Genomic DNA, 16,145 nt, shown 5'->3' with positions numbered 1-16,145 from the left:
CTTGTATGGAGAGCATCTTTTTTCCCGATACGATGCACAGTGTCCACCATATCCTGGAAGCTCCACGGGACTCCCGGGGCGATTTTGTTCAGAATAGCAGTTACCGTGCCTTTTATGTCTTCGTTGTCTTTTTCACTTACACCCTTAAGTCGTAGGTTCCATCTCCTCTTATATCTTTCTTGTTCCTTACACTTTTCTTTTGTTGCAAGCAACTCCTCTCGTACTTTAACCAGTTCACTTTCCAGCAGCGTTGTTTTGCTCTCATTCTCCGCGACTTCTTTCTTTAGCTCCGTTAGCATGCTATGCTGTTCCTCCATCTTGGTGGCTAAACTTTCCAGTTTGTTTTCTTGCATATCAAATCTGTCAGACAGGTTGGTTACCGCATTTAGAATCTTTATCAGTGTAGAGTCCCCATCTTCTGTTTCTTTATCCTCCTCTGTCCTATTTTTCTTCTTGGACTGCACCTGAGGCTTGTTAGGAGTAGTCGGCGGCGCAACACGTTTGCTCCCGCTCACAGACTTTTCACCCGACATTTCCACACAGTAAGCGTGATCCTTTAAGCTCATAAATGCATAAGATGACTTCACTCCTCAAGCGACAATATTTTAGCCAACTGAATGAGAGTAAAAAGGCTATTTACTTTGCAATTTCGAGGGAAACAGTGAGAGCTCCTAGACGGACATGCTACTCAGAGCGCCATCTTTCGCACTCTCCGGATATACGGGAGGTGTCTGTTAGCTTGACCTTTGTCAAAAATTTCCCAGAATACAGTGCAGCATTTTCAAAAGAATGGCAGATCAGAAGCTGGCAGCTACTTTGTGGTGAAATTTCAAGTTTAAATGTAACTCAACTAATTGTAGTTATCGGGCCGATATCTAAAATGTTTTTTAATGTCGAAAGCGTTTATTTATGGTTGGTTAGTTGCTTAGTAGTTGCAGCTTCGGTGGCTAGCAGGCAATTACCCACTTCCATATTTAATTTAACCAATGTATACACAATTTAAAAAGTAAAAGTCTCGTTATATATTTATATTGAAACTTATACGTATAAAATATAATGTTACCTCCAGTGTCACATAACACAACGATCACGTGATGCAAGTCTGTTCCATTCAACCGTTTTCTTTGACCAAGGAAGGACAATGTCCTCATAAGCAAAGCACCTGGCCTCACAAAACATCGCCTTGCAAAGTCAGGTGCCTTGACAGTAAAAAAAACACCCTGGGACTGTGTAAAATGGCAGACTTGACAAGTCAAACAGCTGATTCTGAGCCAACAAGATGTTCTAATAGTAAATACTGTTGTAAAATAATAGAAATTAGTACTATACTGTACGATTTGTCACTAAACATGGAACCAACATCCGTACAGCTGGAGAATCAGTTCTGTTGTTGCAATACCCTCTCTGAACACCAGAGTACGCCAAAGTGTCCATGTTCCATATTCAACCTTTAACTGGTACTGGCATTACACTGTTACACAAAAACATCAATGTGTCCTTTGTGTTGCGTAGTTCTGGAAACCCAAGTTTCCTTTTTATTTGTTGTTTTTAGTGGTTGAAGGTTACAATAGCTTTCTGCCTTTGTGTATCTACCCATAATATTGTAATTGCTTTTCTTCTTCCTTTTCTCCAAATGTGTGTGCTGCCATTGCAAGTGAATTTCCCCACTGTGGGATTTAAAGTCTATTTTATTCTATTCTATTAAAATCTCCACAAATGTGGCAATTTCCAGTTTGGCAAAGCTGTGGAGATTCTGTTTAAGAGCATGCGCAAGATTTGCTTTCGAGGTGTTTATGTATTTGGCAGATACTTTAATCCAAAATGACTAACAAATGAGAACGTAACAAAGTTTAATTATTAGAGGGAATAAAACTAGTCAGCATCTGCCAGGGGTGACAGTGTAGAAATAAAGTGCAAGCAGAGAGTGCAGTTAAAAGTTAGGTAAGTAAGGTGCAGGCCAGGGTAGGTGCTAGACCTCATAACCTTGATTGCTGTGTTTGAGGGAATGCTAAACACATAGAGGTCATATGAATTTCATAAAGAAAGCATCTACATTTTATATTTGTTTACTATTGACTTTTTAATCATCTTTTCCTATATTTAGTATTTTATGACTCTGATTTTATGTGTATACATATAATACTTATGAATTTAATCCATTTACACCCATTCTTCGATCTTGTTTTTACAAACTACTTTTAAAAATGCATATCATTGGATTTGTTTGTTTAATAAATAACCCAAAAAAAAAAAACAAGTAAACAGTAGGTGACGCCCCGCTGTGACTTCACTTCCGCCCGCAGCTCGTCGTGCTTCCTGCCTTGTTGAGGGAGGGACGGCGCTGACGGCTGGGAAGACGAAAGCAGAGCCAAGAAAGCTTTTGGAAAGCTGTAAAAGAGTGGGGGACGGCCCGGGCTTACACCGTCCGTCGGGAAATAAACACCCCAATTTTCTGTAGCTGCTGGATTTGTCACCTAATCGGAGCCGAAAATGTCGACCAGTCGTCAGTTTAGCGAGAGCAGGGCCATCCCGACCAGGACGGTGTTGATCAACGACACAACGCAGCTACCTCATGACTACTGTACCACCCCCGGAGGCACTTTATTCTCCACCACTCCTGGAGGTGAGACTACCCGCTTTACCTATCGTTGGTGAAACCTGGCCACACCTGTCGTTGTTTTTGTGTGTCTGTGTTTAACTAACTAGTGTCTCCCTGTGGCCTAGGCTGCCTTGTCATCCTGACCAAAACAAAAACAAAGATTAGCCCCGCCCCTGTGCTTTAGCTGCTATCCGATTGGTCGATGTGCAGCGCAGAGATTTTTATGGTTGCATTGGATCCTGTTAAAGGATTTAAACACGCTGGAAGTGTTTACTTTGACAGTCGTTCTGTTTAAAGTAAAAATACTGTACAGCAGCTTTTTATGGTATTGCTGGTGCACAGCCAGATCCACGATTCATTACAAGGTTGCTTGCAAAAGAAGAGCGACAAAACCAAGGAGGTTATTTCCACACACTGCTGCAAGACCTGCCTAACGTGCTTTTACTTTACAGTGATAAAATCACTGATTTTATCACTGTAAAGTAAAAGCACGCACACAGGCCCGCACGCCAGGGGCGGTTCTAGACCAAATTTTCCAGGGGGGCCACAGTGGGGCCAGAATTTTTTCATGGGGGCACAAAAAAAAAGGGAAAAATTAGGGCAATATCTAAATTATTTTTTGTCTCTGTCATATGACTAATTTTGTGCTTGTGCACAATTTTGCCTAAGGAAATTCCTAGTACTGTGAAACTACCCACTTTTTTTGTTCTCTTCTTTTTCATATCTATCTTTACTATATTTTGGGGATCAAATTTATCAAAAATTTTCCTTTACTTTTTTATCTATGATCTTTTACAGCTGTATTTTACTAAAATAAGATTCAAACAAATTCATAATTAAAGACAATGAACAAGTAAACTATTACAGCGAATGCAGTAATGGTTTACTTGTGAAAGTAAAACTGGCGTGTTTTTATGGTACTCAGATAACAATTCTGAATGCTTCACCGCAACATGAGACTTGAGTAAAAAAATAATTCTAGTTGGTTATTATAGTTTGTGACTTTATTTGAAGATTACATGTACTGTGCATATGAAAAAAAAAACATTCAAACAAATTAAATATCTGCACAATACAATTTCAGACAATTTTTGCCTTTCAGACTTTGCATGTACTGAAAACCCCCCTCCTCTGTCAGTTGCTTTTTTCCAGTTCCTAAATCCACATGGTGAGTCAAACACACTTCCTGCGCTACTTGGTGGGCTAAAATGTCTACATTCATGACAATAAGTAGAGTCCATAGTAACAGAATATTCAACCCAAGGATACCTATTAATGTCATTGGAAATGTCCTCAAATGAGGCTGAGTAGGTGGGTCATCCTTGCACTTGCTGATATCTGAAAGAAAATAAATGTTAGCATGAGGATAAAAGTCATAATAAGTTAATTCAGAGTCTTATTTTATCTATTTATTAAATATAAACAACAGAAATTTTGGTCCAGAGTCAGCATGCCTCAAATGCATTTTACACACAATATGAGCTGCAATCACAGAGGGGTTTGTTCAACACCCACAAACCTGACGGTAGAGTACACGGTGCACATGACAGAAGATGTCCCTCTTTTTGCTCCTCACTCTCTCCCTCACAGCCTACATCTTCCTCCTCCTCACTCTCAGGGTGGACAGCCTCTGACCTCTCTGGTTCCTCTCCAACCAACTCCTCCTTCTCTCTTTCATCCTGCTTCTCAGCTCCCTCGTGACTTTCATCCTCTCTCTGTCTACGCTGTTCTTTATAAACAGCGGTAAAAAAGGACAACATGTCCCTTTTTCTTTTCATGGCCGCTGATGCTTCCAGTCAGTGCTGCGAGAAAGTCATAGATAAATGAATACTGTGATCTAATCTCAACGTGTGTAAGGCTTAAAATGCAGCAACTTCATTTTTATTTTACAGTTAATGTAACAAAGGAAAAACAAATCATTATTAACTGTGGATAGACTCAGTTAGGAACTTAAAAGTAAATGACAGAAACGCGCAACTATGATCAAAACACTGATGTCAGGAAAATAAACTGTATTGCTTACCTTCGTCTCTTAGCGTCTTTTCCGTTAGTCGTCCTCAAGAATTTCTTCGGGTCCCATTTAAACTATTTTTAATCTTTTATTCAAAAATCCACCGGGTAAACAGTTCTGTCCACAGAGTGTGCTGCGCTCTAAAGGCTCCGTGTGAAACGCTGCAGCGCATTAGTTCCAGTCTCCGAGGCAGCGTAGGAAAAAAAATTCCGATCTCTTCAGCACAGGGGCCATAACAGGGGCCATGGCCGGTTCTATAGGGGCCCAGGCCCCTGTGGGCCCCTGTTTAAAACCGCCAATGAAAATCAGTATTTACACAGTAACATGTAGTCCCTTTTGCGTTTAATATGTATAACTTATGACTAAAGGAAAAGTGCTTGGCAGGATCTTTCATTATGAAATAATATCTCTAAATGATTTTTAACTCTAACATAGAAGTTATTGCTGCACTGCATTGCTATGACTGCTACCGATCCACCTTAAATGCCCATCTGTGTATTCTTGTCATCACACATCAATGTGCTCTGTGTGGAACCAAAACATCTATGAAATGTACCAGACAAAAGCAGATAAAGGAAGGAATTATGTCATTATTATTTTGAAATGTATAAAAAAAATGTTAAAAGACATTTGCATATCTATGTCATTTGTGGCTGGATGGAAAACTATCGAACTGAATGTTAAACATTTGCCATGATAAATGCATTCTGTGCTTACTATTCTGATATATTCAAATTCAAAAATACTTTATTAATCCCAGAGGGAAATTGATTGCTGTAGTAGCTCAGAATAAAAAGAATAATCAAGTCATCAAAGAGTTGTTGTATATTACAATGGCTGTTGGCAGGAAGGATCTCCAGTAGCGGTCAGTGTTGCAGCGAAACTGAAGAAGCCTCTGACTGAAGACACTCTTCCGTTGTCGGACAGTCTTGTGAAGAGAATGCTCAGGGTTGTCCATAATTTTCTTGATTCTCTGGAGAATCCTTCTTTGCATTATCTCCTCCAGTGGTTCCACAGTCGTCCCCAGAACAGAACCAGCCTTTTTTATTAGGCTGTTGAGCCTTTTCAGGTCCCTGCTTCTGATGCTGCTACCCCAACAGACGATGGCTGAAGAGATTACACTCTCAACAACAGACTTGTAGAAGATGTGCAGCATCTTGCTACAGACATTGAAGGACCTAAGCGTCCTATCTTGTGATGTTTAGCATTTGTGTTTGTTTAAGTATAGGCTGGGAGTGGTTGAGTGTCATCTTTTGTAGAGCACTTAGGTGTCAGATGGGCATATGATTAGATAAGATTCAACTTTATTGTCACCACACACACACACGTGCACACACACACACATTTTCTTTGTTCATGTGCTAGAAAATTATTATTAAAGATTAGTTTTTTGTGCAAAAACTTGAAAATCGTGAGTTATTTAGAAAATCTGACATCACACAAAAACTAAAAAGTGAGCAAAAAATATTTTTATGCCTATTTGTGACACTCCAAGGCTGTGTGACAGTTTACCCCCAAAAAAGGTCATCTGGACATAACACACAAAAAATGATGTGATTTTTATTTTATTTTTTTTTTATTTTTTTTACAGTTTACAAAATTCTGGTTTTGATAATAAACCTGGCAGTAAAGGGGTTAAATCTCAGAAACACACACATATTTCATTATTTTTTGTTAGAGCTGAAGCCAAGAATGAAATTCATGTAAAAAAATTGGAACTTGTGAAATATTATATAATATATATAATAAGTGCAATGTCAGCATGTGCAGTATATACCGTGTATACAGTATGTGTGTAAGATTGTTTATGGGCAGGTAAGTTGAGTCTTAAAGGTGCAGTAGATGTATATCTGGAGCACTCATTGCCATGTTGCTAGAGATGCTCTTCATATTCTAATGGTAAGCAATAAATTAATTGTTTTTTCAAAAAACAGGATATTTTAATCTTGTCTGAAACGTACAATCCTGGAAAAACTTCACCCAGTCATTGTGAACGTCACCACCATCAACCTGCCCTCTGACCGTCTTTTGTCACCTCTGCACATACCCCCAATCACGCGTTGTCGGCTTGGGGCAGCCAAACAGGAAGTGAAGCCAGAGCCAGGCTGCCTCATATCAAAGATGGAATGAATCGTTTTGTTTGTATATTTCCTTTAAGCATGTTTTGTTTAGTCGGAGGCTCATGTTGGGAAATGTTTAGGTGACAGACCAGTTGTCTGTGAACGCGGCTGGAAGGGTTTCTTTGGTATGTGAGTTGGCAGCCTTCTGAAAGGAGAAAGGAAGTGGGAGGAGGGTCAGGATGGATATATACTAAGTTGTTATACAGTTATGTGTGTTACATTAGGAATTATGGCAGAATAGGTGTCAACAATGGTCAAAAATGTTAAAGTGAACCTTCAGGAACAAGCTTTGCACGTTCCTGTATTCTGGTGGTACACTTTGGCGAGGAAGTCTGGAGAAAGGGGGATGGACGTTTGGATTGTGTACATTTAAAAAGTAGCTTGCGTGTTGGGCAGAAAAAGCTTCTGCTGCTCTTAAGGACGGCAACATGAGGAAATGGCACTAAGTTGGTGATAGATAGACAGATGTATTATTAACAAGTTTGAAGGTTTGTTATATGAAAATACTGGAGTCAGTATAAATTTGTAGATTGGACAAATAAATTCAGCACAAACAATAAACAATTCAAAGGCATGTGAGTTATGTAAATTTTGTTTTTCATGTTTTAGGAACCCGGATCATCTATGACCGCAAGTTTTTACTGGACAGGCGTAATTCTCCCATTGCTCAGACTCCTCCAGCACATCTGCCTGCCATCCCTGGAGTGACCAGCCAAAATATCCCGAGAGAGAACAAGAAGAACGAAGCCAACAACCACGTCAACCACCGTGACGGCAAGCCCACAACAGGTATGAGTCACAAAGCGGTTTAACAACCAAGGGGGTTTTCAGATGACGTAGAAAAATAAATATCAGCAGAGTTGCTTCGATGTTATTTCAGGTAAGGATGGTAAAACATTTGGCTTAAAAGCAAATTGTTAAACGTTTTATAAAATGTTTAAATATATAGCTGGAATTAAACTTTATAAACATTTAGCATCATTTTGTTTGCATTCGCAGATTACATAAATAACTTGTATGAAAGACCAAATTCCTTCATCCATCCATCCGTTTTCGGCCGCTTATCCGGGGTCGGGTCGCGGGGGCAGCAGCCTAAGTAGGGAGGCCCAGACTTCCCTCTCCCCAGCCACTTGGGCCAGCTCCTTCAGGGTAAACCCAAGGCAGTCCCTGGCAAGCCGGGAGACATAGTCTCTCCAGCGTGTCCTGTGTCTTCACTTGGGTCTCCTCCTGGTTGGACGTACCCGGAAAACCAGGATGCATCCTAACTGGATGCCTGAGCCTACAGGATGCCAGGATGTAATGAGCGACTACAGCTAAAAAAACTACAGCGTCGCGTGGTACATTCAGCATTTCCGTCTTTTTTCTGATTGGTTATTTTTGAGCTTCCTAGGCCTGCCCCTCATATGCCTCTGCCTGTGAGTTACCAGACTCTTTCTGTCTGGCAGGCCAGGCTACGAGGTGTCAGCAGACAAAGAGGTCTGGGGGATGAGTGCTGCACTGACAGGGCAGATGTTACAGCCACCAGTGGTAGGTTATTCATGAAGATCTGAGTTATCCTCACGTCTATGTTTTATTAACAAAATTAAAACATTTTAGATTCAAATGAGAGACCAGAGGAAAGCCCCACAACAGCCACGTCAATGATGCAGGATGAGCTTCCAAAAAGGCCGTCTTCATCTCATAAAAGAGGAAGAGATGAAAATGACCTGCAAAGAATTCTTCTGGAAAAAGAAATTCACAGAGTAGAGGTGGAAACAACACAATTACAGACTAAACAGGAAAAGCTGGAGCTGGAGAAAGAAAAATTAAAATTAGAAATAGCACTCCTCCATCGTCAGCTGCAGTTTCGCTGACCAAAACAGTCCATCCTTTAAAGGTTTGTAAATTTGTAAATAGAATAACTAGATACATACATACGTACGTGCGTGCGTGCGTACGTACGTGAGTGCGTGCGTGCGTGCGTACGTACGTACATACATGCATACATACATACATACATACATAAATGTAACAAAAGTACTTGGTATTAGGGCTGCACGATATTAGGAAAACCTGCGATATGCGATAACAGTGATTAATATTGCGATGATAATATTATAATATTAATAAAAATTTAACTGAGGAACAAAAATAATCAAAAACAAAGAAATAAAAAATGACAAATCATACAAATGAGAAAAGCAAAAGATGTGAGGAAAGGAAAAAGAAAATGAACAAGAAAGGGCAATCAGGGGCTCCCGGGAAAAGCAGAATCAGCAGAACAAAGCTAACCATCAAAATTAAGTGCCGTCCACCTCGGGGGCGAGCATCCAACCTATGAGAACCCACCCAATTGGCCAAATGGGTGAAGAGCTCTATTTGATTTGTTAAAAAAATCATCATGCTTCCGTTTGATTGACAGAATACATTATGTGTAGCAAACATTTGAGCTGACCATTCATTGCGATATTTATCTGTTCTTTGTGATATGCATATTGCACGTGCTGATATCGTGATAACGATATATTTGCTATATATTGTGCAGCCCTACTTGGTATGAATGATTTTGTTATATAATTGTTTAACAAGTTTTATTTTATTTTTTTGTTTAACATGTTACAGTGCTGGACCACACATATGTATCTGTTCTTTTGCTAACTATTATTTAGCCTATAAGTAAAAGCTATAGGTAAAAGAAGCAAACATCAAACCAAATTGAAGAATATTTTTTCACACTATTGATTGATTAATTATTTTGCTCGTTAAAATGTAATATTTTATTATTTTAACTTGAATTGATTTGGAAACGTAGGTGATCTTAATAACAGTGAGAATATCAGAAAGAAAGTCAAAGGTTGTTGATGATGTGATTTCGGACGAGTGTTCCTCTTCTAGAACCTCCTCTTCATCTCTTGGGAGCGGGAATCGCGTAGTCACACAAATGTTGTACAGTACAACAGTAGCAGCAATAATGTCGCACACAGGGTGCATGTGTAGTTCACTGTGTAAGCAGTGAAACCTGAAAAATAACACTTATTGATAATAGCTACACACTACAGTAACTATCACATGCCTACGTTTGAGCACAACGATGCAGCGCTCAATCAGGTTGCGTGTTGTTGCATGCTTCCTCTTGTAGGTGTGTTCCTGCGCTGACCTCAGTGCAGTGACAGGAGTCATGAGCCGTTTCTTCAGTGGGTTCTCGTTGTCACGCAGGAGAATGTCATTCAATCTTCCTGCCTCAAACCTTTGATGAAGAGCGCTCAATGTGTGCATCGTGGGTGGATCCAGGCCATTTAGCTACTAAGTCGTAAATGATCATATCAGAGTTGCAGACAAGCTGGACATTTTCTGAATGAAAACCTTTACAGTTTACATATAAGTAATCATGCTCGGATGGTGCTTGAATGCAAATATGTGTGCCATCAATACATCCAATTATGCCAGGCAGCCCAGATTTAAAATATAAGTCTTGCTTGGTCTTGGCTGCTTCTTCTTGTGTGGGCAAACAGATGTAACGGTCCACACAACGCTGGAGAGACAAGGATACTCTTCTTATCCCCGAGCAGTCAGCACCCTCAAAGTGGGGGACCACGCCCCGTTCCTCTCGGAAGAGTGCCGCAGCAGTGGGGAGAGCTCGTCAGTAATTTCAAACAGACACTGTTGGAGAAATCGACAACAGCTTTCCCATCGTTAGCCAAGATGGTGGAGCCCATAAAATGCTAATTTACGGTGTGACGTGGAGCGGTGTGGCGGAGCATTTACCAATCTATTTCTTTTGGGCAGCTAATGCAGGAAATAGCAGTACATTTTTTTAGTTCAGCCAGCACAAGAAGCTCAGAGTGACCGATTGTATTTAAAAAATAACAAGTAAAAATGGTTTCTAAGTTAACTTGCTATTTAAATCATTTTGTCACGTATAATTAAAAAACTCTCTTTATTTTCTTTGTTGTTATTTCCTTTCAAGGTGACGATGCCCAGTTTGAAATGGATATCTGACCAACTGGAACCGCACCAGCATAAGGAAACGACCTGGCATTGCACGTGTCAGTGGCTTGGCTTGTAGAAACCAATGTTGTGAGCCCTCATCGCAGCCATCTTTTTTTTTTTTTTTTGCTCTTTATTTCTCTGTTGGATGTGATGTGTGCAATCTGCAGGACTCGCCTAACCTTTCATGCACATACAGAGTGGCCCGCTCTGAAAATCAGATTTAATTTGGGAAAATCTCCACAGTGACTAATTGGCAGTGCTAATCAACATTTATACTGCTAGGGAGTGAGTCTGTGCTCATCTTGCAACTTTTTGTGAGTTTAGATCGCTAACATACCACCCCAAAAAAAGTTTGTCATCGCGTGTTTCCACTGTAGGAGTTCTGGGACACTTCTGGGAATGAGGAGTGTGATGAAAAATCCTCTGGCTCAGTCTTCTCAGCAGTCTCTTTATAAAATAGGTCGTTAAAGCCTTTTGCTTAGAAGTCAGCATATCACCGTTTCAGCAGTGAATGACGTCCCTGATCAGCACAAAAAGGCGCCCACAGCCATAGACTTTAATAACATTAAAGATGTTTTATCCATCAAATTAAGTATTGATTTTGCAGGTAGCAATAGTAATGCATTCAGGGGATGGGGAGAGCAGCTGTGAGGTGTAAAATGACCAGATGAAATGCTGTTTTTTTATGGTGCTTTGTAGGAGACCACAAAGCGGTGTGAATTACAGCATGGCAGAGGCTTTTTCGCCACATTTTCCTGTATTGGGAGTTTAGAAAGCGATTTTAAAGCAGTGTCAATGCCTTTCCCTCTCCTGATTCACCAAAAATGCTGGTTGCTTGGCGATGTCTGCTGACGTAATTTCCTGCTGCGTTACAACCAACTGGCATGAGTTAAGTCCTGCCCAACTACTACCGGGCCATTTCTGAGTAAATACCCTGAAATGGCCTGGAAGGTGATCCTCTTGAGCTGGACTGGTGAAATGGAGACAATCGCATGCTGTGAAGGTCGGGTAAAGTTACCCGGAAGTTCCGATAGTCGTTTTGAGTACTGGCCTTTGGGACATTTCAAAAGTTAGAATTTTCATTGCAGTCTTTGGGTTTTAAAGACCCTTGTAAGTATGTTAGGTAGTTTTAGTTTTCCCTGTTTGGTTTGTGAAACTACTTGAAAAGCCCCACAATCTATTATCAATTGGACTGCCTATTTTCCAATGATGATACGTAAAGGGATGCTGTGTTTTGTTTTTCTCCATTAGGCAAAGGTTTTATACCATTCCAACATTTTAGTTTCCATTACAAATATGCACCTGTGTGATTTATTTTTTTTAATTTTCAGGAGAAAATTGTGTTTTAATGGATGGTTGAATGTAACAAGTAATGTGTAATTCAGTTTCAAGCAGCTCAAAAGTACCAAGAAAAATCACTCCACTTTTATCAGAGTTGTGTTATCCGGCTCTGATTCATCTAAAGAGCAGGCAGTAAATGACCAAATAAACCAGATGTCCAAACCAGATCTATTCAGAAGAAAATGGGAATGTTTATTATCTGACTTTCGTTTCTGGGTGGAAAAAAAAAAAAAGCAAAATATCTCAGATTTTATATGCATTTTATTACAATTTCTTAGTATTTGGGGTTTGACAAGCTTTTGAGTTCACTGGATATGTCACAAAAACAGGAAATCGTTCATATTGTCAATTCTGCCCATGCCTTACATCAGGGGCATTCAATTCCAGGCCTGGAGGGCTGGTATCCAGCATGTTTTAGTTTTAACCCTGTTTCAACACACCTGATTTCAATCAGCAGGTAATTACCAGGCTTCTGTAGAGCTTGATGAGCTGCTCCACAGGTGAGAAACCACTAAACCATGCTGGATACCGGCCCTCCAGGACCGGGTTTGAATAACCCTGCTACATGAAATGCAGTGACTAGTTTCCTTGTCATCGATTTGTACTTTCCGACAGATGTTTATTTTTTCACAGGAACACTTGAACGGGTAATATTTGTACTCAGCAACTGAGCGAAACATTTGATTTTCAAGGTATTTTTCTTCCTCAAACAGCTGTGAAGTTTGAAAGTATGATCGTGTACGTGACATTGTGGGACTCTGAGCTTCAGATGTTGTAAAATTGCCACTCATTCAAGATTGCATAGTCCTCTCTGCTCATCCAAGTTGCAGCTAAAAACTCAGCTAATGAATACCCAAGTGGTTCACATTTGTCTTTTTTCTGTATGATTAGAACCACTGAATGATGTTTTCCTATTTTTAATTAACTATGGAAACGTTCTGAGGGAAATTCATCAACAATTTGCAGAAATAATGTTTGCATTGCACTTGTTCTGCCAGACTTGCTTCAGATCCCTTTGGTTTGACAATGAGGGCTTAACAATATGAATTGGGGAAAATTGTAAACAAATTGACTGTAACCTTCTGTTCTAATTTCAGATCAGTTTTATTTTAAATGAAACTCCAATGCCAGTGGACACTGTTGCGGCAAAATCAATAAAATTCTGTAACAGAGATTTGTTTATTAACTGCCTGTTGTTTAATAATAAGAAAAAACATAAAGGTGAAACTTGCCACTGCAGAAAATAATTAGCTAGCATGCTAGAAGGTGCTGGATCTCATTTCCAGACTCTCACACTCCCTTATTCACACACACACTCACTGTTGATTTATATAGAAAAAGCTGAAATCCTTTTATATGATTATATAGTTGAGTCATTTAAGAAACAGGATTACTATTCAATTTCTGTTGTCTCAGTTCCTACTACTGGTGGAATTGAGTATTGTACTCTGAGGTGTGCATATTTTGAGCCAATTAAGTAATTTTAACAAATATCCAATCATCCATTTTCTTCCACTTAATCGGAGTTGGGTCGCAGGGGCAGCAGCCAAAGCAGAGAGGCCCAGCCACTTGGGCCAGCTCATACTGTATATATATATATATATATATAATTTAAAAAATGCATCCAACATGCTCACTTCCAATAGGAAAACAATATTTTCAGAAAGACATTTGAACAGTTATTTGGATTGTTGTTTTAAAATTTCTTGTAGAAATTTAGAAAACCTTATTTAATTTATTCACCTGTTGCTGTCTTCACAAAAACATCCACTAAACTATAGATTCAAACTTTTGTTTTGTGAGCAGGAGAAACATATATACTTTATTATTTATTTAATCTTTAATAGTATATGTTTATTGGGTTTTACATTTATATCTGATGAAATAATTTACATTTATAGTTTGTGTGAACATTATTATGATTCTTTAAAGAACATTGGTCTTCTCTGGTGTGGCCAGCAATTTTCTGTAGGGGCCCCAGCCCTTGGGGGCACCCCAGCTCTTTAGGGGGGATCCCAGGGTGTTCTCTGGCCAGCAGAGAGACGTCCTGCAGCCTGTCCTGGTCTTCCTTAAATTCTCCTCCCAGTTGGACGTGCCTGGAAAACGTGTCTAAACTTTAAACATTGAAATGTAAACAGTTTATTTCTTCCCCGAAATTACAATAAAAGTTCTCAAAGTCCATCTGGACCAGGAGGAACTTTGTTCAGAGATAATCACTTCACGTTATATATCTATTATCTTGTTATAAGCTTGTTATATTCTCACCATATTTTGGGAATATGCATTTTAATACTATTTAGAAAGGAATAGCAAATCTTTTCTGACATTTTGAAGAGTATGAACTACTGTAAAACATATCCCTTGACCTAACAAATGCTTACTGGTTTAGTCGTTTTTGTTTTTCTTCTTTGGTAGGATAAGATTTGTTGCAGTAAAAGTATAAAAGATCAAGGTCTCTGTTGAGATTCTCTTAAGAATTTTTTTTGGTTGAATGATATTGAATTTAGAAATTCCAACTTTTGCACTGGGGTGTCATCTGAAAGAATAAATCTATTTAACAGACTAAAGGTAAATGTCTGATATTTAGCCTAGTTGTTCCCTGTGTGGAATCTTGCGGTTTCAATTGTAGGTAAATTAGATCTTTTTACTTAGGGTTCAAGCAGGTGCTGGCCTCTCTCCAAACAAGAGTTCTGTTAATAAAAGCAGGGTTAGAATTACAGGGGAGCTAAGGGGAGCCCAGCTCCCCTAGAAGCCTGTTTCTACCTATATTACATTATTTATATGGACTCTCAGTGTACAGGAGAGGATGGAGAGTGCTGATTGTCTGTGGAGAAACTTCTAAAAGCGTGAATTTTATTTAAAGCATTTAAATTGAGATAAAAACAGAGGGGAATAAAACTCTGTGTAAATGCACTGCCTGGCCAAAAGAAAAGTCAGCACTAAAAGAAAATGATCACACGTTCTTATGTTTCTTCGGACCACCTTTAGCTCTGGTTACGGCAGACATTTGCTGTGGCTGTGTTTCCATAAGTTTCTGTAATGTCACAAGATTTATTTCCATCCAGGGTTGCATTAATGTTTCACCAAGATCTTGCATTGATGTTGGTAGTGTCTGACCACTGCACAAAGCCTTCTCCAGCACATCCCTGAGATTCTCAATGGTCTGGACTCAATGGTGGCCAATTCATGTGTGAAATTGATGTCTCATGCTCCCTGAACCACTCTATCACAATTTGAGCCCGATGAATCCTGGCATTGTCATCTTGGAATATGCTCGTGTCATCAGGGATAGGAAAATCCATTGATGGAATAACCTGGTCATACAGAATAATCAGGTACTAAGTTGACCTCATTCTTTGAGGACATACTGTGGCCAAACCTAGACTTCAAAGACATGAATACTTAGACGCCCCATTGGGTGCTGGAGCTGGACAGCATAACAGCGTCGCCTCCATATTGGATGGGTTCCTCACTCTCCATACCCAACTGAAGTCTATCCAGTCTACCTCTTTTCCCATTTTTGGATTGTATGCGCATGACGAGATGTGTGACATGGCCAAATTGGCGGTGGTGTGAACCTCCCATTTTGTCTATAAAATGTATCATTAAAGCCTATGGACATTATTTGTCCATAGTATATGTCAATAGTTAGGACCAAGGACACATCTCTTGTCGTCTGTTTGAATGTGTATCATTTAATTGAAATTTAATTCAAAGCTGATTATAATTTAGACCTATTACCAGTTTTCATTATTCAAGAAGAGAAACAAACCTGCTGCAGCTGCACACAGCTGGGCAAAATAGGGAAGCTTCATTATATTTCAGACCCAGGTAAGGCACACATACGTGTATCCTATGTACTCTCCCAGCAAACCTTTGTCTGCTAGATGACTGATGAAAGACCTCAGTCTGAGGCGTCATGTTTTAGGTTTTGTGTGAAAATAAGTCCAGGACTACAAATGTGCATCACCAAAGGGACGTCATCAAACCAGACACAGAGAAAACAAAGGGATGGCTGTAAGTTTAGCCAACTTCAAATCCTTCCTTCAGGAGTAAAGAACCACCACAAATCTGGTCATGTGATAAGTAGCAGCTGTGCTGGGGG

At 39.6% G+C, this 16,145-nt stretch overlaps 1 protein-coding gene and 2 long non-coding RNA genes across 3 annotated transcripts in view; 2 read left to right on the top strand and 1 right to left on the bottom strand.

Moving 5' to 3' along the window:
• The window catches only part of LOC139062122 (uncharacterized), a 175,784-nt gene that overhangs the window by 143,532 nt on the left and 16,107 nt on the right, over positions 1-16,145 (bottom strand). The gene's annotated exons all lie outside the window — the stretch shown is intronic.
• Positions 2,309-10,912, top strand: eif4ebp2 (eukaryotic translation initiation factor 4E binding protein 2). Its single transcript, XM_015975981.3, has 3 exons — positions 2,309-2,623; positions 7,340-7,519; positions 10,677-10,912. The coding sequence occupies exons 1-3, from the start codon at positions 2,491-2,493 to the stop codon at positions 10,706-10,708; spliced, it is 345 nt and encodes a 114-aa protein (XP_015831467.1). The 5' UTR covers positions 2,309-2,490; the 3' UTR covers positions 10,709-10,912.
• On the top strand, positions 12,287-13,214 carry LOC139062121 (uncharacterized). Its single transcript, XR_011515703.1, has 2 exons — positions 12,287-12,427; positions 12,581-13,214. It is a non-coding gene; the product is annotated as an uncharacterized lncRNA (long non-coding RNA).

Source organism: Nothobranchius furzeri, chromosome 12 (assembly GCF_043380555.1).
Source record: "Nothobranchius furzeri strain GRZ-AD chromosome 12, NfurGRZ-RIMD1, whole genome shotgun sequence".
Lineage (NCBI taxonomy): Eukaryota > Metazoa > Chordata > Actinopteri > Cyprinodontiformes > Nothobranchiidae > Nothobranchius > Nothobranchius furzeri.
Note: the sequence above shows the minus strand (reverse complement) of the source record. Positions and strands in the feature narration are given on the sequence as shown.